Source organism: Ammospiza nelsoni, chromosome 5 (assembly GCF_027579445.1).
Source record: "Ammospiza nelsoni isolate bAmmNel1 chromosome 5, bAmmNel1.pri, whole genome shotgun sequence".
Lineage (NCBI taxonomy): Eukaryota > Metazoa > Chordata > Aves > Passeriformes > Passerellidae > Ammospiza > Ammospiza nelsoni.
In genome coordinates, this window is record NC_080637.1 from 46,977,031 (window position 1) to 47,000,889 (window position 23,859).

Consider the following 23,859-nt stretch of genomic DNA (forward strand, 5'->3'; position numbering starts at 1 on the left):
TAATAATCATCAGTTTTATCTGAGATATCAATTTTATGTAGTCTAAGTAATTAGCATGCAAGTACAACGTCATACCCACATCTGAAATTTTCCTCTCAATGAAAGGTAGCTTTAAACTGAACTGATAGGTTTAAGAAACACACACATAAAGAATAAACTCACAAGTCATTACTCAAAAATCATGAGGCTATAGAAAGATGTGATGTGCTTCCAGGAAGACTGTGTTATGGTTTCCCCCTCAGCCAGGGCAGCCACACTTACCCCTGGTGGTCTGTTTCGGGTCGCATGTCATACACCTGGCACTGTGCCAGCCGCACAATGACGCCGGACCGCAGCAGCTCTAACGCACCTTGCTGACTTTTGGCTATTCGAGTGAGGAATGCCTGCACAACAGCAGAGAAGGTTAAGTTTTGGAGATGCACAATGAGGCTTATAAAGTCTACTTTCTCACTTGATTTTTGCATCATTTCAAATATATTATTTTGGTAAAATATCCTGAAGGAATACTTTCAGGGCAAGTAGCTCAGAGTGCAGCTGCAGATTGAGCTCTGGGTGGCAGGAGCCCCAGGCAAGAGCCTGTGAACTGCCCACCCTTTCCAAAACAAAGGCAACGAGGGATGTGGGGCACCAGCCAGAGGACTGGACACTCAGAGACATGGCAGGAGGCAAGGACTCAGCTGAAGACCCTAGACTGACACACACAGACTGCTGAGAGTACAAAAACCCAGGGGTTCCTTTGTTCAGGGTCCCTCCTCAGAGGCACCAGCTCAGGCTCTTGTTCTCGTGTTGCACCATGATTAAATCATTTTAAGGATCCAGATGTCTGAGACTGCCCTGGGGTCAAACCTGGGGTAAGGAAACCTGGTCTGAGTGTGTGAGTGTGGTGAGGGTAAAGCAGGGCACCCATCAGTCACTGGAGCCACTCATTATGAAGGGGCTTTGGTCCCAACAGGTAAAATCTCTGGTGGTACAAGTGTGACTGCCAGAGTGCTCTTGAATGGTCAGACAGAAAAGCTTCCTTAACAATATCTCTGAGTACAATCAATGCAAAATGTAGACAAACAACTTTAACTAAGAAGTAAAATTAAAAAATGAACACTGTAACACAAAATAATTTCTAAAGTACTGTTACCATTTTGGACTCATAGGTGTACAGCGCCTTGAGCAAAGGGGGCTGAGGAGTGAGCAAGCTCTGAAGAGCCAGGTCATCATCTGCCAGGCTATCCACAAGCACCTTCAGGTAGCCACTATTCGAGAGATACAACAGCCACTGCTGCTGCTTGTCTACTGAAACAATGTGATCAAGTAAAGCCAATGCCAGCATCTGGGATGAGGGAAGAAAAACAAACAAATCAAAACAGAATTAAACATATAAGATCAATGAGATTTTTAATAAATACCTAGAAATGTGAAATGCCAAGCAGTTTCTTCTAACAGCTTCTTATAAGCAGAATGCATTTCTTCACTACAATTGCAACCATTTATGTGAAAAATATTTTAAGATTACTTTACACTAGTATGGTAAGAGCCAATTACCTTTCTCCACTATTCTTTTAAAAAACATTAAAGATATTGTTGAACCAATAACTAAGGCAAAATATTTTAAGGAAGTATTGCCTCAAGCACGATTACTATTTAAAACTAGTTTGCCTTCTGAGGAAATTCTCAGCTATTGGCTACTATCAGAAATTACTTCATAATGAAGTCACATCTTCCCAAGCTAAGTCCATGACTTTAAAATGCTAACAAATAATTGCAACAGGGGTCCCTATCTATATCTATTGCAGCAGAGCTTTCTACCCTTATTTTTAAACAATAGGACACACAGCCTCGTTGAGAAAAAAATTAATATGCATGTATGGCTCTACTTTCAGCAGCTTGAAGGATGAATGGGAGGACAGAAACATGAAACAGATCCTGTATCTATAGAAATGTTCTAGTTCTACCTCATGAAACTTCCCATCTCTGCACAGATGATGTTCTTTAAAACAAATGAAACAGTAATTTTAAAAGAATAGATTTGCTTACCCTGCCTATCTCATGGCCATCACAAGCATCACGACAGACCACCTCCATCAGAGCTGCCCCATAACTCTCGATAGTTGCCATGTTTTCCCGTTGCAATTTACTAAACATATCTTCAGGAGCTGTCAAATGTTCCCACATAGTTTTTTTAGCTGTAAAAAGCAAATAAAACAAAAAATGAAAACATTCAAAGATAGGCATCTTAGCATTAACTTAGCTACATCCATCAGGGCATTCTCTCTACGCCTCGCAACAGAAATGCCCCAAAGTCAAGGGTTTTTAAATGAACTGCAAATGTTCTACAAATCCACCCTTCCTTGAATATCACACAGACCAGCCAGAGCAAAAAGTGTTATCCTGTATACATACACACCCTTGTAAATAGTCTGCTTAAAATAATTCAAATGTTCAGTACTTGTTACATAGATAAACTAATAGGCCTAAAACTGGAAGTGTTCAAGGCCAGGTTGGATGAGGCTTAGAGCAACCTGGTCTGGCGTCCCCGCCCATGGCAGGAGGTTAGAATGAAATCATTTTAAAGGTCCCTTCCAACCCAAACCATCCTAAGATTCTATGAACTTTTACTGGGACCAAAGAATTCAGTGTGAGCTAAATTAACAATGTGACTTAAATGAGAGAGAATGAAACCAAAGTCAGTCAGACACTTCAAAGGGGTCATAACAAATTCATAGTTTGTTTTTTTGCTTTTACTACTGTAACTCAAAACCCAGGCCAAGTAAAAGTCTGCACGCAGGTAACTAGCTCCAAGATTTCTTCTCAATTCCTGTCTGAACAATTATTAGAAACACTAATAATTCAAGTATTTTAGCCATTCTCAGAGATAATGTGGTATTTACCATAAGCACTCAAGGATTAACAGCAACTCTGGTTGGCTTATTTTTTGCTTATTTTTTTAGGAGGGGATGGTGGTTGGGTATGTGTGAGGCTTTTGTGTTTTTTGCCCCCCTAGGGAGATCTTCAGATAAAGGAAGAGAAAGGGTATGAAATTATAAACAAACCTTGGGGTTTGTTTTGAGGTTTTTTGTGTGGTTGGTGTTTTGCGCTTTTTTTGCTTTGGAATTTGTTTTGGGTTTTTTTAAACATGTACATTATGGTATGAATGTACATAAAGATGTGAAGACATAAGCAATTTATTTCAGAGGCTCTTAGAGCAAGATGTTTTCCATCTATTTCCAGAAGACAACTCAGCATGCAGAAACTGTACCCTCCAGGGTTTAATAACTCTTTTCCAAATACAGTTGGACCATACCTGCTTCTAAAGTGTCTGGTTCATCTGGTCTCTGGGCAATCTGCAAATAATAAAGCAGTGATCCATAAAGGTGTGTCCTCACTCTCTGGAAGCCACCACCTGTTAACAATAAACATTCACAATTAAAACCAAACAAATGTAAATTCCATAACACCATCTTCCACTGGCACCTAATTTAACTTTCCTATGGCAGTGCTGGCAAAAGTAAATAAAACTAGATTCCTTAAGGTGAAGTTCTACTGTTTGCATAAAAGTGTATTTATGAGTAAATTCAGCAAGTTTATGCTGCTCCAAAAGAATGAAAATATGAAATTCTCCTTATAGTCATTTACATATTTCTCTTCTGTTTGTTGTCCAGATTTTTTTAAAGTGTTTGCTAATTTTGTTATTAACATTGCTTACATCTATACTAATCATGTAAGATCCACCTAACTGACTGCAACAAAAATCTTCACTGCAGTATCTGAAAGCAGCTCAGCCCATCTTTTTACTCTTGGCAGTTGGAATTCACGTACACGCACTGCAGAAGTCAACACACCTGTTTTCAAAATGAAATCCAGCAGCTTTTTTAAGATGATGTGGAGGGAGGAGTCACCAACAGAAGCAAAACCCATGGATATGCTCTCAGAGCCAGGTGATGAGGTAAAAGAACCATCCAGCATCAAGGCATACTGGGACTGTCCTGCCATGGAGAGTGCAAGTGGCTGTTTCTGCTCCGTTTTCACAGACTGGCTCAGGTGGGCAGTCAGGGTGAACACAGCCCCTGCCACCACCGGCATCAACTCCTGAGCTGCATCATCATCAAGGATCTTAATACAGAAGTAGAAAGACCAAAAAAAGGCAAAAGAGAAAAAAAAAATGTTTAAAAGTGTCTGATTTCATGAGTCATTAAAGTAGTTAAATTAGCCTCTCACAACTATTAAATTTATGTATGCATAAGGATTTCATTAACATGACAGTATTTAAAACACATAAAAATCAGTAATGTCAGAAACTTGTTTAGAAACCTGAGTTGAACATATTTTAATTGAGAAGACCATTAGTCTTCTGGATTTTTTTACATAAATCACAGGCAGACTTATAATCAAATCTGGATAGCAGAAAGGGAAGAAATGTCTTGACATTTGAGATGCTTTATTAGTAAAATATTTAAACCTAAGCTAGAGAAAGAATAACTGGTATCTGCTTTGCTATACAGCTATTTTATTACCATTAAAAATGTGAAGGTACTACTTAAAAGAACCCAAAGGGTTGAGCATCAGGTAAGCATTAAGGCAATGTGGAAAAATACTAACAAGAAGTTTGCATGCATTGTTTTTGATCACTCTGTTATTTGGAAGGTAAATCTGTTATATCTTTATCACTAATGCTGAAGGAGCTTTCCTTTTAAGCAATATAGTAATTTTGAACAGTAGTTCAATTATTTTCAATAGACAGTAACATTTTTTTTTCTCAACTTCACAGAAGTCTTCACCAGGATGTTCCAGAATATTAAGAGTCTGGAATTTCCTCTTTGTAAAGATTGTAGGAAAGAAATTTCTTCAGCTAGTGAAGGCCTTCTTTGTTTCCTGTTTTTTTTTTTTTAATTCAGTTCAAATAAAAAACAAAACCAGAACTTCACTATAAATAGGCAACTTTTAGGTAACTCCTACAGAAAAAAATAATGGTAGTAACAAAAACAAAATCCAAAAAGTTTACTTTTTTCCTAGAAAAGATAAAACTTTTTAATATATATTTCTCAAAACAAAACTCTATTAATCAGAACTACAAACCACATAACTCTCATAATAAAGCAAAAAAATAATAATACCCCAGCAGACTAAAAAATACAACAATCCTTCATTAAATTTTGCCTTTTAGAATGGATGGGTCAGTAGTAACTGTTCTAGTCTGTCTCAAAAATTATTGCTATAACTCAGCAGTAAAACACCTAGACTTTTAAGACAAACTCTTATACTTCCAAAAGCTCTTCTAATTGTAAAATGTTTCATTTTTCTACTGTGAAGTTTCATTCAGCTCATTAATTTTTCAAAAGCAGCAGCAGTAGGATTTGCGGTGAGTCATCTAAATGCAGTAAATTAGCAAATGCAGCAGTTTGCCTTCAACCTTCAGTAAGTTTTTGGTTTCTCATCAAAGCAGGGTGTTTCTTTTTCACACACCTTTGCCAGACTACCATCATGTGGGATGATACTGAAATGCCTCTGAAATCTGCCAATATATGGTTCATAGTTCAACAGTAGCTATGCAAGAATACAAAGTATCATCTCTGTCTCTTCTATCAGCATAGCAGCAATCAGAAAACTAAAACGAATACTAAAGGCAGACAACATTTTTTTGGATTACAATCAAAATTGCAGCACTTTCACATAAAAAGATGCAGCAACAAAGTCCAAGGAGCGGGCTGATTTCCAGCAGAGCACTACCTTGTCATGCACATCCTGCAAGAGATCCCGGATAATCAGCTGCCTGTCCTCAGCCTGGATGAGGTCCTGGGGGCAGGCAGTGAGGATGATTTCCACCAGCTGTCTCCAGGACTCCAGAGCATGCCTCTTGGCATGGAGGCACTGCAGCAGCTTGTTGCGCTCCACCACGTACTGCAGGATAGTGTTGATCTCCTGAAAACCCACCACAAAGAAACTCAGTTACTATGTGCTAAAAGAAATTCATAGCAAAGACAGAATTCAAGGTCATAATTTTTTCTATTAGCAGTAGTCTTCAGAATAAAATGTTAAGTCTTCAGCTTACTAGAAACAAAGTGCTACTACTACTTTAATAAGGTAGCCCATTCCATTTCTGAGCTGCTTTTCACAGGGCAGACATCATTAATGTCTCAATCTCATAGGAAAAAAAATCAACCAGGAAAATTCTTTTCTAGCACTTTAAAATCGAAACAAACAACTATGAAGAAACTATTTGTGCTTTTTTTTCCCATTTAGTCTGAGTAATTTCCCCTTTATCCTTTGCATCCATGTAAGCAATTTTGACTTAATTTAGTTGTTTTCTGAGTTTCCTGCCATCTGTGAATCTCCAAGTTCACTGAAACTATCTGTGTAGAAAAAAGGAGAAATAAATCAGCATCTCCTGTGAAAGAAAGGCAAAATGATCTTGGCCATAAGATGAACATGCTTGTACTTGAACAGCAAATCTTGACATCAGTGTGTAACTGCTTTCTGTACAGTGGGGTGAGGAGCTGCAATTGTTATCACTAATGAGGAGGGAAGAGGTTAAAGAAAAAAAGAAAACCGATCACAGGCCAGCTGTTTAGAGAACAGTATGGTAAGAAGTACCTTAGCTTATCAGTTTTGGGGTTTTTGTCTTGAGGAATTACTAACTCTAAGTTAGGACGCAAATCCACAATCTTTTATAGTAATGCTTACTGTTTGACAGGCTATGAATCCACCAAGAGCAACAACAAACAACAGTTAACTTTTTCTGTACTTACCTCCATAAGTAAAGGTCTCTGGCCTATTGCTGCCATTCCTTGAAGGGCATTGACTTCTGCAACCAGAACTCTGTGAACATACTGAAATTAAAAGTGACATTTAAATGATTGTACCAGTTTAACGTGGCAGGTAGGTAAACACCACACAGCAATTCACTCCCTGCCCCAGTGGGGTAGGGGAGAGAATTGGGGGAAAAACAAAGTGAAATTCTGTGGGTTGAGTTAAAGACACTTTAATAGAACAGAAAAGGAAAGCAGCGGGGAACAATACACCATTTAAACTAATACAAACAAGGGATGCACAAATGCAATTGCTCACTACCTGCCAACCACTGCCCAGCCAGCTCCTGAGCAGCAGCCCACAGCCAGCTGTTCCCTTAGTTTATACACTGAGCATGATATCACATGGTATGGACCTTTGGCAAGTTTTGGGTCAGCTGTCCTGGCTGTGTCTCCTCCCAGCTTCCTGAGCCCACAGCCCACTCACTGAGGGGTTGTTTGAGAAGCTGAAAAGTCCGTCACTAAATAAATACTGCTTAGGAATAGCTAAAGGATGAAGTGTTGGGAACATTACTGTCATCCTAAATCCACAACACAATACTATACCAGCTACTATGAAGAAAATTAACGGTACTTGAGTCAAAACTAGGACAAGTGACAAAGGAAATGTATTCGTATTTCTAAAAGAATCTAGGAGATGGCTACATAGTGACAGATGCAACAGATGGACTGGGATTGAAACAAGTTTTACTCATTTTTTAGGGTCACAAATTCTTCAGGACAATTTATAATACACATGTCAAGTACTTGTCACAATGTGATACATTCATAAGTAAAGCCTCCAAGAACTACCACAGTACACAACAACATTGCACATGTAATTGTGTACACATATGTAGTTGTGTACTACTAACCAAAGAAATACATATCTGAAACATACACCTTTTATGTAAAAGCAAGTTTCAAAGTATTATTAACACACTGATTTTATTTTTTTTTAATTATTAAGTTATAAAATACTGTATGCAACTTGAAAACAAAGACAAATGCTAACCTTGACATTGCAGACCACTTGTCCACGTGCATTCTTGTGCTCACAATTAGTAATGACTTGCTCAATTTGAGCCCGGTCAAAAAAATCCAGTTGTAAAGGCTCTGGAATGTCCTGACTGAAGTCAATTGAATCCAGGATATTTAAGATCTTTCTGCGTACTGGAAATGCAAATCAATTCAAATTGTATTCAGAAGTGTCAACAGGAAACAAAAAAATTAACTAAAAGAGCCTAATTTACGTTTGTAAATCTGTAAAGTTTCAAATGAAAGCATTAAATCTTCAGAAAGTGCTATCAATCTATCTAACAGGTTTAAAAACATTTTCTCCAGCCTTAAATTCTTAAGATGTCTTATCTTGTACAGTTCTCCTGTTACACATGCATGTCATCCAATATTTACAAATACAAGACTAATTTTTTCTCCAAAATGAAACCAGGATGGTTTTCAATTATAACCATTGTAGTCTTTTATTGAGAAACCATAAAGAATCTGAATTTATTAATTTATGTGGGACTTACATTCTTTGTCATGAAAATACAAATATGTTCAGACTTAGCAACAGCCTCACTGTTTCTACTTGTTAGCAATTAATTTGATAGACTGCCACTCTCCCATTTCATCCTTGCACAGATACCTAAACATACTCTTCAAATTGCCTTTCAAGTTCAGTGTGTTTTTCACTCACTCACTTCTTTTTTTTTCCCCCATACTAAATAAAATTGTTTCATGTACTGCTGCTGTTTAGAACACCTATTACTTTCTTTTCTGAAGGGTCCTTTCTGGAGGTGGTTCTCCTGCCTGTTCAGGATCAAATACACTTTATTGATCAATAATCAACAGTCCTAACAGTTACCTTTGGAAGCAGTGTCAAAGTGGAGAAATCCACTGACTGATCGACTTTCGTCTTCCATCCCTCCTTCACCATCAGCTGAAGGTAATAAAACATACTAAATAAATTACAGAAACAAATCTAAGTGAAAAATATAACCTACTTTATTAATAGTGAAAGACAGGGCACAATGATAAACTGATAAACCTTTCACATCAAAGCCTTCTAAGACAATATACCCTTGAACTCTTAATCAAATGAAAAAAATACTTATCTTTCAAAAGCTATCCAGTTATTATATACAGATCAGAAAATCCTAGAAATGCTTAAATAGACATCTCACTCTTCAGTATGAATAATGCAGTTGGATGGACACCATAAAATGAGTAGCATATCTGAGCACAGTTTCCCATACTCAGATCCTCTAGGAGGAAGAGAATGCTATGGCTGACAAAAGTAAGGGAAAACACCATACTGCAGTAGCCTGTTAAAATATCTTCCATTTATTCTACCTTCTTCATGTAAGGAGTTTTATTGCCATCTGGTTTTATTTTTCTTAATTTATCTCTACCCTGTTCTAAACCTCTGAAATCTTGCCTTTTTATTCAACATTGAATTTTACACTACATTGGGATGAAATATCACTTTTGTGATGTTATAATGTTAAAAGCAAAATTGATGTGTAGCTACTATCTTCTGTGAGAGGGTCCACAGCTTGTGATAGACATTAAGACTGAGAAACTTTGTCTTAAACTGTTCACCATGGAAGACTGTCCACCTTTTCTATTTTGTAACGTTTCTGAACAGCAGCTCAAAACAAATTATTCCACAAGTTTAATTCTTTTTTAATATTCCCCATCCTACCACATAAATTGTTCTTAATTTTTCTACCAGCAATGAACAAAACGATGCCCTGCTTTCTTTCTCTTTGGAGTCTACAACCATCTTTCTTCCCATACCACAAATGAACTGCCACAAGCTTATGAAGAACAGAATTCAAATGAAGTGTCTCATTCTCCATTTACTGCAGCCTATTTAGCCTCACCATAAGTCCCTCTTACCCAGGTATGGTTTCACAGGCATATCATCGAGCAGCAGATGCAGCAGCCTCTGCGTGTGGGAGCGCTGGCGGTTCAGGGACGTCACTCGCATTTCGATAGCTGCAGTCTTCATTAGCCAGGACATTTGGTTGAGTGTTGAAATCTCATGTTCTGGACAGGGATAAGGCAACAATTATAAAACAGCATAAATAATATTACTTACTCCAAGGAAAGCATTTTTAGAGGATGCCATTAGTAATTATTTGCTTACCAATTGTTTACAAAACAAAAAGACAGAGATCTGACAAAAGCCAATAAATGAACATGTGGTTACTTTGAAAATAAACCATATACATATATGCAATAAGCATATACACATACACAACCAAACTGGACACAACTAACTGTTAGAACAGTCACTGTGAATAATGCAGTGCTTCATGAGCCAATGGGGTCAGTTACAATTTCAGTGAAAATAACCAGGCATTTACCCAAGTGAACTGTAGTTTTAATCAAAATTGGTGAGACTGGAACACAGGTCTCCTAGAATCTTCCTATCTTCATCTAATTTAGATTCCTAAGTTACATAAGAATCATCTAAAGCACTTTATACATGCTGGATACATGTACTTCAATGCTAAGTTTACTGGCATTGAACAAAAGATTGATGGTCAAGCATCTGATAAAGTATATTTATTCAGTTTAAGACACCTGAGAAATCTTGGTTTGAAATACAAAACATACCTACTAGCTTAAAAGTACTTTAGTCAAAGAAAGGGGTGACACAGGTGGTTACAACCATCAGCCTTATAATCCCTTGGTTCTTTATAATATTCTTTTTAATATTTTTTTCCCATAGTAAAGTCTAACAAAACTACAATGATAATTGCAATACAGTTTAGGATGTGGTTCTGGAGACTTAGTACACTCCAAAGATAACATTCTTTTCCAAAAGTTCAGCACTAAAAATCTAAACTTCTTAAGTAGGGAGAGTTCAATTTTTGCAGAATTAAATGATTAGCAGAGCCTGCGATAAATTCAGTTTAATAATGCTACCTATGTTTCTTCTTTCACTCCAAAGGAGTCAAAAAATACATTGAATTTTAAGCATGCACAATCTTAGCATAAAAATTACCTTTGATAGAAAATGGCAAGTACTGCAGCTGAGTGAATAAGAAATCCTGACTGGTCCTCAGATATCTCATAGTTGGACCTGAAGTGTCAGAGCATGCACACAACTGATAGATCACCTGACAATCAAAAACAGTAGATATCCATGTATGGAATTTATTTTAAAACAAACCAACCACCAAATCAAAAGCATAATGCTGTTCTACTGCTCAAACAATATTATCAGTATTTACAGTAAATTTTCCATCAGATTTCTTCAAAATTGAACATATTATTTGTAACAGATGTTGAATTATGATCTTAAAAGGACTACGAGCATGTGATGACCACAATGGCTGTTTCTTCACAACATGACAACAGATGAGCCTGTTTGTTCAGCTCACTTAAAAATTAGTATTTTTTCTGTCTGCATGTCCACCAAGAGAGGATATGTAATAAATTTTCCCTGCTTCTACAGAACTGCCTTTTGCTTTTAATAATGTTTAAAATCCTTTCTAGTGCCCATGGATTTTCAACATGATACAAGTGTGCAAGCATCAGCTACCTCACACATCTGTCTAACTCAGTTGTCTCCCCCACCTGACACCCTCTCAGCCACACATATTTACATTCTCTCACAGCTGCAGAATAAAGTAGAGAGTTTCACTGGCTTACTTGGAATTTTATGTTATTTGCTATCATACTACACTTCCAAAATTAAAAAAAAAATTAAAATTGGCACATGTCACAATGGACTTAAAGGCTAACTAAAAACATTTAGGTTAAGTTTTACACATATGTCCTAATTCCAAGTTTCTGACATGAGTGCAGATCCTTTGATTTCTGTGATGCTGCAAGATACTTTTTAAACACAAGAAGGTAAAATAGAAAGAGTTCACTCTATATAGAAACCTGACATATTCATTTTAAAAATTAAACTATTATCAGAGTCATCAACCATCTGTGTTCACCAGGCAAGAAGTAGGAAATTTTATTTAGAGTTTACTTTCAGTATATGCCAACAGAAAATATGCTGAATACCTGGTAACAGAGTTCTGCAAGATGGGGAGATTCCCGAACTGCTGTAGGCCCACTCCTGGTCTCAGTACCCTTCTCCAGGATGTTCAAAATAGCATGAAGGCAAGTCCGTGGGCAACCCAAGACACCTGAAAAGAGAAAAAGAACTTGACATTCTTGATCTTACTTTCCTCCATAGCCAATACAGGTCAAGTACACAGAAATACAGAACCTAAATCGTTCAGATACCCTCTGCTACACTATACTGCTCCACAGAGCTGCAACAAAAACTTCTGGCAAAGTTTTATCACCATTACTTAAAATCAAAGAAGGAACCATGTTTCAGCAAAAGCCTAATGAAAATATTTATAGTTAGTCTGTAGGCTTTTGAGATGGTAGTGAATCAATTTGAATTCTTGTTTTACACTTTTAAACCAAGAGTCATTTGACAATTTCAAAGAACAGCTTTAAAAATCTCCCGTCTTATTTTACAAATACAGCCATTTAATGACTAATTCTCCTAAAGGCACCTGACACTGCAACTGTGGGGAATAGGGAATAGATTTTAACACTGAAGTCAAAATTCTGTCTTTTTGCATTCTTCCTTTAGCCAATTAATTCTTTAATCGACCCTAAAAGAGGTCCTGAAGCAGCAAAAGCATCAATAATCAGAGTTCTTACAGGAGAAATAATCTCTGTTTGAACATGTATAATTTATGCTTTAACAGGAAATTATTATCTTGAGGTAAATGTCTTACAGTCATTATTTCTTCACATTATTAACAAGAAAACTGAAAGATGTGGGCAAGGTCTCTCACACCTTTGAGACAGATTTCCTCATCACTGACCTAACATATGATAGATGCCCTGTAAAATTGTGTGGGTGCAGATCAGTTACCTGTATTGTGTAACTACAGGTATTTCACAATATCTGAAGAAATAAAACTCAGATCCTATCTATATTTCATTTAGAACTATGAAGAACTAAAAACTGCTGGTCCTGAGCATCCAATACAAACTTGAAGATAATGAGAAATATTCTTCTCAAAAAAACTAAAATTAAATTATTGAATGTTGTTCAAACTTGTTTATGTAAAACATCCTTTAAAACAGTTGGGAAATAATCTTGTATTTCAGACTGGAAGGGACACCATGACATCTCAACACCAAACTACTGCTAGCTATGTAGCTAGGATATCAAACCATTGTTCTTGGCTTCAGACAGTTGGGTCTTGAAAACTTCCCAACATGAAGACTGCATGACCTCTACAGCCAACCTGCTTCACTGTCTTCTGGTGAAAAAATTTCTCCTATATCCAAATTGAGCCTCTTTTGTTTCATTTTATGCCTACTGCATCTCATCTTCCTGCTACACTCCTCTGAAGAGTCTGGTTTTATCCTGTCATTTACATCTTTGCAGGTGTTCAAAGATTTCTATTAGGTTTCCTCAGAGCCTTTCTCTTTTCCAGACTTCCCTCAGCTTCTCCTCACAGGCTGAATAATCCAGCTCCCCCATCATCCCTGTTAGACTTGCTCAGTCTGTTTTATAAAATACCAATTAAAAACTGAGGAGGCGAACAAGACACAAAGTAGCACACTATTACTCTCACCAATTCAACTTGAAGGCAGCAGGAGTGATCTTTCTGAACTTTGCATTGTTATATATATATTATTAATATATTTATATATTCCTAGCACTAGCATGAAATCCCACATTGTCTTAAAAGGTTTTCTTCTACAACATTAAAAAACAAAACTGGTTTTCTTTCCTATAAATAATTTTAAACAGGAGCTTGAGCAAGGACAGAACAATAGCCAAGAAGTAGAACCAGTTAAAAGCAACAATCTCTTTAGTAGGTTGACATGTTGTCATTTGCAGGTACAACTTGGATCATCAAATCAACTTCTTTCTACTAGGGACACAACTACGATGCATTAAATAATAAATACATTAATGTTTCCCTTCTAAATTATCATTATCCCCCACAATTCTAATTTCAAGTCTAATTTTAAGTCCAAAACACTTAAACAAAGACTCAAATCCTAAAGTTCTTTAAATGCTGCATTTGAGTATTAATACATCTTTTCATGTAGCTTTTGAGGACTTGTTCAAAGCCTGTTGTTTTATTCTTTAATTGAAGAGGAACTGCTTTTCCCCATAAATTTCCCAATAAATCTTCTCAGTGTTGTTAGCAGAACTAATTAAATGGCAGATCAACCTCTCCCCTTCATACCTGGATCTTGCAAATTTGTGGTGCTGACAGGTTTCTTTAGTTCAAATCCCAAGAGATACAGAGCTAGGCTGGGAGGACTGCACTCAAGAGAGGTGATAAGGAGATTCAGAATATGGATCCTGGTTTCATGATGGATTTGTGCCCGCTTCTTCTCCGGCTCCAGCTCTTGATTAGAAAAAGGAGAAAAAACAGATACAGTGACTAATGAAGTAAAAAATCCATCTAATAGAATAATCTTTAGTGTCTTCAAGTTAAATACAAGAATGTTGAGGGATGAACTTTTATTACTGCAGAGAGATACAAGAACAAAATTGCAAATTACTGTTAATACAGCTGTAAATAATATAACCAAAGCAATGTTAAATACTTGTCTTCTGAAAACAGACTCGATTTGGAGCTGGCTCACCATACTGTGGACATAGTTTAACAAAATACAGGTACTTTTCATTCTGTTTAAGGCCCAATTCCACAGAAAACAAAGGAAGATTGTTTCCTGACTTAAGAACACTTTTTACACTTCTTTCATCAACTTCATTCCATGCAAAAGACAACTGTTTAAGCCATTTTAAAAAGCGTTTTACATACCCTCATCTGGATTAATTAATTCTTCTGCATCTTCATTGTCTAAACATTCCACAAATCCAGCCATCAGCTTCTGGCTAACACTCTGTATTCAACAATGGAAGGATGGAAATTAAAACAATTTTAAGAGTACTAAACCAAATACTTCTCATCATTCCCTTCACATAATTTGATAGAACTTCTAGAGAAAAATTATACAATCTACTTAATAAGCAAGAGTTAAGAGTCACAGCTGTTCTAAGAACAGGTTAGCAATTAGCCAGTGAACAGGAAAAAAAAAAATCTACTGTTGTTACATATGCTAAATTATTCTCACAGATTGAAGACTATAAAGCACAAAAAGATCTCCCTATCTCAAAGGATATTGCCCTTTTTCTTCTTGAAAACAATCATGATTTTGTTTTTTTCAATTAATGAAGTAATTGTTTTACCAATGCCACAGTAAAAGACGTTTTATATGTGGGTAGATATAAAACAAAATATAGTTTTAATGTAGTTTCCTTTATAGAAACATTATGAAGCCCTAGTATTTCTCCATCAGTTTCTCTTTCCAGATTCAAAGAAACAAATACTTACCTGATCGTGTGTGAAATCCCCAACTAGTTTTATCTGGATGTTGGAATTATCAGAAATACAGCACAAAATCTTGGCACTTTCAAAAGCTAGTTCAGGATTGCTGTTTCCGTGGTAAAGATACCTTCAAATACACAAGATTATGGCAACAGAATTGCTGAGAATTTAACTTTTTAAAGATGGATAAAAAATTAAACAACATTTAGAAATGAAACATTAACAAATCAAATTTTAAAAATGAAACATTTACAAATCAAATTACATGAGATAACATTAAAGCTTCAAACAAAATTTCACCCTGTATGAAACACTGAATGCTCGTTCATTGGGAGAGATGAGTAGGCTGACTAGGGATAATAACCTTTCCTGGAATTTTTATCATTCTTTTTATCAAATATCTACATTAAACACTGCTGCAGAATTAAATGCTTGTAGGCATTTAATACAGTAAATAATGGACAACACTGTAAAACATGGCCAACAGCCAAATTCATTGAACTTTCCCACTCTGTGACAACCAAAGTCTGGGGCAAAATGTAATTATATGCAAGGTAATCATTGAACATAAGGTAGACAGGAAGAAATCATGAGGGGGGGAAATTCAGAAAGAAAAACTATAAATACAGATCCCAATCTTGCACTAGACAATCACAGATCATACCACCTGTGAAGACCTCTCGCCTCACCAAAAAAAAATTCATGAGATGCTCTGTGTGAAGAGGAGCACTGACTAGTGAAACCAATGAAAGGATCCAGGACCCAAACACTTCTGTGCCTCCAAAACTCCTCCCTTCTCAGTACTCTGCACATACCTAGCAATATTCACCACGTGGTCAGCCTTTTTAGTGCGAGGGTTGATTCCTTGCAGCAGCTGCTCCAGAGGTGTGACAATAAGGGAAAGGTGGCTCTCCCGCAACAGATCCATAAAAATGTTCTCCTTCTGTAGGGTTAAGTTCAGAAGTGCAAGGCAATACTGTACAGCTTTCTCTAAATGCTTCTTCCCTGCAGTGCACAAAGAACATGAGAAACACAGAGGAGAAGCTAAATAGACTACATTCATAAATGTCATTCATCAAGCCTTGCACCAAGAAAAAAAACCTGTCAGTTGTTAACCAGTAGGAAAACTGCCCCCAAAATACAATTTTTATATGCAAGAGATACAAGTTACAGATATGCAATGTTAGCTTTAAATCCTACCTACTATACATTTTAACTTGTAAAATGAATTACAAAAATGAAAAATTAATTCTAGGCACATACCAGGAAATGGAGCATAAGTATCAAGCTGCTTAACCCCTTCTTCTAGCAAGCTAAGGCAAAGTTCCAGCATTGGAGACTCATTCAACAGATGATACATCAAATTGAATCCAGGTGGTTTATATGCTATTATTTCTTCTCCTAAAGACAAAAGGAGAAAAAAAAAAAACTATAACCTCCAATAAAAACCCCCTGTTTTACTTAAGTTAGCATAAGCTACAAAACCTAAAAGCCCCCATGATTCTAAGTAAAATCCCTTGCACAAAGTCTTCAGAAACTTTCTTTATATAGAAGCCATTGAGGAAATTTTAAAAGTTTGGGAATAGTTGTAAAGACAATTACCATTACTTTCCAGTACCCAATAGCACAATTTCAAATTTAACCCTAAAAAAGATCTTACTAAAAAGAAAGTGGAAAAAGTTTATGTCCCCCCCCGCAACCTGCACAAAGACCCTGAATGAGGGAAAAAGTATTTCCAGAAGTCAAAGAGAATGTCCACGATAAATCCCTATGACTGTTGTAATAACGTATGCAAAAACAAAACTACTAGCCTAAAATTCAAAGACCTTCGTGATATGAAATAAAAGGAGAAGACTAATGCTTCTGATTTATCTAGGCTCTTCATGAACTGTGATAGATAAAAGCAGGAAAACAGTAAGTATCTTTTTTAACACACAAATGAGAACAAGGGTACAAGGGTTTCTTTTGGCACCAGCTTTAAAAATGCCCTTCTTCCACTCATTCTGTGTGTGCAACTCCACCACACACCAACAGAGAAGACATGCCAGTGTGGAGCCACACACTGAATCTGCTTGAAAAATGCACCTACTCAAAACTAGATTAACCCACTTCTCCAATGTATCATGTAACCCACAAATAATCAAACAAGTTGAAGGATTAGCTGAAGACAGGAACAAGCTAACAAGTTTTCTGAGCTAGTTTTGCTGCCAAGTACTCTTTGTCAAAGTATGAGGCCCACAGGTCTTCCAACTCAAAAGATATTTACAGTTAAAGAAGTGGTTCTCACAGCACTGCTACAAGAAAATCCACAAGCATCACAATGGAATTCATTTTAAGAAACTTTGTTTAAAAAAAAAAAAAATCTAGGGCCCAAATAAGCCTTAGATTTCCTATAATGAGGCAAGTGTAATCTACTTTAACCTTTTAAAGGACAGCTGTTCAGAATTAAATTACTTCAAGTCACAATTCCACTGCTACCACTTTCAATAATTCATATATTAATAATGTTAATACTAAAAGTTATCTCAAATACAATGCTGCCTTTAAATTAACCCTACAAATAGTAGTGATTTAGATAGAGACCAAACAAGTCAATGTTGCTCTTCAACCAAATCAGAAATGAAAGAGAGAGAAGTTATCCTCCCAGCAGAGACAAAGTAGAAAATAGTGTACATGAAGACCTACTGAGTCAGCAATGCAGATCTCAATACTACGTGGAAATTTTTAACATCTTCCTATTTTAAAGTCTTGGTCTAGCTTTCCACCAGCTTATTTGCAATATTAAACAAGATCCCAAGATAGAAGCAACAGAGCAAAACAAGCTACAATTCTGTTTGTCAGTGAACAATGAACAAGTTAACCTTGTAACTCCACATATTGGTCCACAAAGTCTTCAAGTTGAGGCTCATAGTCCCGCAATAATTTGTAAAACACTTCCAGAACTACCTCAGCTACTTCCCACTGCAGATAATGAAAAAACAAATAATACACAGATTAAGGCTGATACTGAAGCAACAAAGCCAAGATGACAAAGAACACAACACACACTGCAATGATGTACTGGATCAGAACAATGGCTAGCATTTCAAAATTATATAGTCAAGCCAACAACACTATAATTCATCATGTCAAATAATTTGAAAACCCAAGCTTTCTTTCTGAAGTGAAAGGGGAACATTGAAACAGATTTATTACCTGCTTTAAGCTCTATTACACAATATACATATTCTGATATTGTATTATTGTATTTATTGCTTATTCATATAAGCAACAAATAGTTTTTATTATGTATATAGCTAAGAATAGATCAAGAATAGCCAGCTCCACGATTCAGTTTAGCATGTGCCTCAATCCAGAAGTATTTCATCCAGAACCAAAGCCAAATTCTTTGCTTAAGTAAGTCAGAAATATTTTCTGAGGTAACATTGAGAAAAGGACAAATGTGACTTGTAGGTTTGGGCATGTCATGTTCAGAAATCATTAGCCATGTAGTAGACTTGCAGAATCCTGCACAGCAAATTGAAATTTAGGAATACAAACTTCTTTTTTAAAAGATAATTTATACAGGCTCCTTTAAAGTATATCCTGATCTATGAGTTGAAATATCACCTGCTTACAGAATCAAAACACTCTCAAGTGCCCTAGGTTACTTTTACACAGCTTTCTCAAACAGATCTAAGCCACATCAACAACTATATCCTAAGGAAAAAAATATTTTGAACCAAAACTTACTTTTTCAGCAGCTTTCCGGTAAGCTCTGGTGCGGAATCGGAGAAACACGGAATCCCTGAGGAACTGGAGGTAGGGATCAAAGCCTGGAGGACGCAGACCTGCTCCCAGGTTAGCTGGGAATGAACTCTCCACCAGTGTGCTGATGAGTCGACAGAAGGCGCGGGTTAAAGGATATTCCTCATAGCGGGACTCAATCTCATTCAATTCAACCTTCCCAGGAGGACAGCAGAAAGAGAAGGAGACAAATCACAAATTTTGTGGGAGGAAGAAACATGTGAGAAATAATATAATAGCATCATCTGTGAATTACTTCACAGTGAATCAACTTAGCAGCATTTCTGTCTACAGTACAACACAAACAGAGCAAAAGCAGCAAAGCATCAGTACTGTTCAGTTCAGCAACACATATTCATTCCTTTCTGAGCTAATAGAAGATATGCCTCAACATTTACCTATTTTGGTTTTATTTACCACTGTTGCTAGATGCAAAGTGAGCTATATACCAAGACGTAACAAAAGTGAGTCCAATTTAAGAAAAATTTAGTAAGAAGTGAGGAATTTGAGGGTTTAGATGCTGTTCTGTTACTAGTATGAAGCTGAACTAAATGCAAAAATGGATAAAATTTTCCAGACATTACAAGCAGGCTTGAAAGTAAATTACAAAGCAGTGAAACAACAGCGTCTATTAGAAAAGTTTCCCATGGACACATGAAGGAGAGGCAGCCTCTGCAAGTGCTTCCCAAATGCATATGCAGATGATCAGAGAGGCTGCCAAAGTACAGAGACTCTCTTACCTCAATACCAATTGCCTGTCTCTGGCCTGGACTTCTCACAGTTTGTAATATCTTTGAAACAGAAAGAGAAATGAAAACAGACCAACACATTTCACATAATCAAAGTGTATCTCCACAATTTTTATCAGGAGTAAAAAAAAAAACACTCATCACGTTTTAGATCTAAGAAGAGGTTTTCTAAATCCTTTTAAAGGATAAAAAGCCAAGATTTTCCTATTTGAGAGGCTGAATTATGCTTGACACTTGTATGCTTCCAGCTTTACATTCTCCAAGATCTGCATCATGTTTTCACATTAATGATTTTTACCTTATATTGGGTACGGGAAAGACATTTTCTTCATTATCTCTTACAATAGTGTATTTTAAGAAATATCATAAATTAAGAAGCAAAGGTGGTGAGATGTCATTATTGTCAGGGTCTCTTATTAGCAACTAAAAATAAGGCAGCAATTACAGTTCAAACAGGACTGTTAGGAAACCTGTACTGATGTCAAATAAGCACAGCCAATGACATCTCTGAGGCGATACTGTCATTTTCAAAATCATTTCAAAGCTTTAACTGCTTTGAACCAATTCATTAACTGTGAAAAAAATTATATCCAACAATGGCAAAAAGAAATTTTAGGAAGAAATGCAATGCTATTTCAAATATACTACTGGCAATTTCAACTAACTTGGACGCTACAGTTCTAAGCACTGAAAATCCTAAGATACCTGTGTATATTCCAGGGATTGCCAGAGTGAAGCAGCTATTTCAGGAGATCTTCCAAAAGCAGTAAGGGTTTCTAATAGCTCTGCTTTCAAAATAGGAGGAATGCTGCACTGCAGAAGTCCCAGGATGACCACTACTGGTGTCCACTGAGGGTGCTCACAAAGAGCCAAGCGAGCATTCTCACTCTACAGAATAAACAGAAAACAGAACTGCAGATTATTTCTTTAAAGGCTTTTCATGTCTTACAATCTCTAATTCACGGTTCAGCACCAAAGACTCTTTGTACTTGAAAGTACACATGATATCAAACGAATAGCAGACAATTCCAAAGCCAACCATTTTAATTACACAAAGAGCGGAGTATAAAGACTTACAAGTACTCAAATTCTGCCTATCCACACAGAAAAATTATTTGGATAATACAGGCTTCTTATAACAATCTGCTTTTTTTAGTGGACAACCATTCATGGAATTAGTCTTTAAGTACTTACATTCTAGCAGCTTCTTCAAGCATGAGTAGAGGGACTTTTCTTCATTTTTCTATTACAAACATTCTGTATACTCCTATCTCTGTGTATTTCTATGAACCCACACTTCATTTGGATGTTTTTTAAGAACTTTTTTATCATTTTGTTTTAGTCTAAGAACAGGATCATCACTCACGTAAGCTCACTACAGACTCTGAGATGAACCACTGGACAGGAACAAGCCTCTAGCCTCATCAAATAGTAATTCCCTGCATCCTTAGAACAAATTTATCTTCATCCCAGATTATGATTTAATGATGCCACGAAATATTACTTTTAAGAGCTCCCTTTATCCATGCATATCCAATACTGACATTACAGCTCAAACAGGATCACCCCATTATCATTTCTGCCAAAGACGATTTTTAAAAATCATATTTAGTTTCACTGATCTGTCTTGTGTTTGTGTCAGCAAAACCAAGGCCATCTCACTGTATCACAAAAATTTCAGGCTGCAAAATCTGGTACTTGAGAGCAGAATTATACACTATTCAGAATTACACAGACAACTCACAATACAAAATTATGAACTGCAATTTTATTCTCCTGGAATTCTCTTCCAGTCAATTCATTCAAATCATTTTACACCCTTGGTTTGGGGATGTTTTAAACCATAACCCTGGAGGCAACTTTCACAGCTGATCACATTCCTTGCCAAATTTCTATCACTTCCTTTTGAATTCAACTAATACTTTTGCTTTTTCAAACTCATAAATAAAGGCAAAGAACTTTCCTACTCCACAGTGATTTATTGTGAATATACCTCACTTCTGAAAGACATTACCAGCTCCATTACCAGCATGAGAGTCAAGTAAGCAAGAAAATGAGCAATACCAAGAACACAGGAAAAGGAATCATCTCTTTCTGCTTCACCTACACTTTCAGTGATTGGTCATTACAGTTACTCCTGATGCTTCCCATACTTACAGAGTTCACTAATAAAATGACAACTGCTAGATAAATTTTCCTTACATACTTTTTTTGGTCAAGGAGAACTTCAGAGCTGAATGATGAAGATTTGCAAGGAAATAAAGAAGTTTTAACAAAGAAAAGCAAATAAAATGTTACTTACCCAATTGACTATAACAGTGGTCAGCTGTAAAAATGCAATTAATCCATCCTGTTCTTTCTGTGTGATGCCTCGGAGAGGCAGGTGACGGTACTGGACACTGTCTGCACTTGGCAAGTCTTTCCTTAAGTGCTCATGATAAAGCATCAAGGAGTGGAAGAAATGCTCCCAGGAGACAGGACTGCCACCTGCTCCTTGGATGTTTTCCACTAGAAAAATGACAAACAGGTGATGAGATTTTTTTTCTACTCTTTCACAGGGTGAAAAGCAGGATGGCTAAAACTAAAAGTTTCTTATCTAAAGAAAAAAGTAAAGTTCAAAGGAAAGTCATTGTATGCAAAATTAATCATTTATGTTTGGGGACTTTTGCTTGTTTATGGGTTTTTTTGAGACAGAAAGGTGCTAATATAAAGAACTAGCATAAATAAGTTTTCTGTTTTATGAATTGGAATCTTTGCAGCATTTTTTCTATTTTCAAAGAAGAGGGGTTTTTAATAATTTGACCAATGCAAAACTGATGCAAAACACATGACTGACTAGCATCTCCTACTTTGAGAAAGTGCTACTGTATTAAATGAATCCAAAAATTCTAACTGAACAAAGCGCTTCTGAACAAAGTTAGCTCAGAAAAGTTACATTGTATATTTTGTAAATACAGCTAGCTTTAAGACATTACTTATTTTTTGTTTTATAATAAGCAACACTGACATTCTGCACTTCTTAGGTGCTAAGACATGGATTTTTTTTTTTTTTTAAGTATTATTTCGCTAGGTGAATTGCTCCCATGGTGCTCAGACATCTAACTACCTCATCCGGCAGGTTTTATTTCAGATTACATTTTCAAGTAAAGACTTCCAGTTTCACCTTTGTACTACTAATGAAATGTTAAAAGTATGAGGCCACAATTCATCTCAAATGAGTCTTCGCACTTTTGGAAAGAAAAGGAGTTGAGAAAGAGCTGAAGTGTCACTTCTCTTACCATGACTACTGCCATTGACTTTTAGCAAACTAAAGCAGTAATGAGCACACTGAGGCCCACTAGCCAGTCCCCGCAGCATTTTCAAGTATGGGATGTAAATTGTGGAAGGAAGTAGATCTCCCATTTGCCTAACAAACTTTGACAAGACAACCTAGAACAAATAAAGATCAGTGTTTTAAAAAAAAAAGGAAAAGCTGAGTATTATAGGAAAACATTAAGAAGTAAAAGTCAGAAAACAAATTCTAACATAATGAGGGCGGGGTAGACAAGTTCCTTTGCAGACTGGCCTATTCAGTCAGACATGTTTGAAAGAGAAACTAAACAAAATAACTCACGTGACTGCAGAATATAATAACTCTGCAATTCTGTATTTCTAGTGATAAAATTTACTTCAGCTCCCAAATGTTCCAGAGGAGTATTATTAGCACATCTCACAGTGCAAGTAAAGAATTCAGTGTGCTTGTCATATACCTGAACAGTGACTCACACACACAGTGATTCCTTTCAGAGACATTAGGCTTGCTTGCACCTGGCCCTAATTTAAGTTGCCAGTATTCTGGGTGAGTCTTGGGATGTGTCTGATTTTTTGCGTTTTTTTTTTTTTTGGCTAGGTTTTGCCTAGCACTGCACATTCCTTCAAAAGGGTTGACAGAACCCAAGGTACCCAAAGAGTTTTTTGAATGTCTACTTTACCTGCTTAGATTGTATCCTCATTCTAATATTAAGTTCTGTCTCTTATGGACTATAATTTTAGGACTTTAAATAATTTAAATATTCTTAGGACTTTTTACCCCTAAAATACTATCAACTGCAGTTAATAAAGTTTTGGTTTTTTTATTGTTAAGGAATCTAACTTCTCAGTTAAATGAAAAAG

General features: G+C 36.4%; 1 protein-coding gene across 1 annotated transcript in view; it reads right to left on the reverse strand.

Annotated features, from left to right (window-relative positions):
- NUP205 (nucleoporin 205) overlaps positions 1–23,859 on the reverse strand; it is a 44,914-nt gene that overhangs the window by 8,431 nt on the left and 12,624 nt on the right. Inside the window, exons 11-33 of the mRNA XM_059471961.1 lie at positions 22,986–23,136; positions 22,010–22,215; positions 20,413–20,595; positions 19,699–19,749; positions 18,905–19,114; positions 18,034–18,133; positions 16,436–16,573; positions 15,988–16,177; positions 15,179–15,299; positions 14,606–14,687; positions 14,021–14,185; positions 11,811–11,935; positions 10,795–10,909; positions 9,681–9,830; positions 8,644–8,718; positions 7,792–7,949; positions 6,738–6,818; positions 5,719–5,910; positions 3,834–4,104; positions 3,296–3,394; positions 2,029–2,177; positions 1,133–1,324; positions 262–383 (exon numbers count right to left, since the gene is read on the reverse strand). Coding sequence (XP_059327944.1) covers positions 262–383; positions 1,133–1,324; positions 2,029–2,177; positions 3,296–3,394; positions 3,834–4,104; positions 5,719–5,910; positions 6,738–6,818; positions 7,792–7,949; positions 8,644–8,718; positions 9,681–9,830; positions 10,795–10,909; positions 11,811–11,935; positions 14,021–14,185; positions 14,606–14,687; positions 15,179–15,299; positions 15,988–16,177; positions 16,436–16,573; positions 18,034–18,133; positions 18,905–19,114; positions 19,699–19,749; positions 20,413–20,595; positions 22,010–22,215; positions 22,986–23,136 — 3,326 coding nt within the window. The remainder of the gene's footprint in view (positions 1–261; positions 384–1,132; positions 1,325–2,028; positions 2,178–3,295; positions 3,395–3,833; positions 4,105–5,718; positions 5,911–6,737; positions 6,819–7,791; positions 7,950–8,643; positions 8,719–9,680; positions 9,831–10,794; positions 10,910–11,810; positions 11,936–14,020; positions 14,186–14,605; positions 14,688–15,178; positions 15,300–15,987; positions 16,178–16,435; positions 16,574–18,033; positions 18,134–18,904; positions 19,115–19,698; positions 19,750–20,412; positions 20,596–22,009; positions 22,216–22,985; positions 23,137–23,859) is intronic.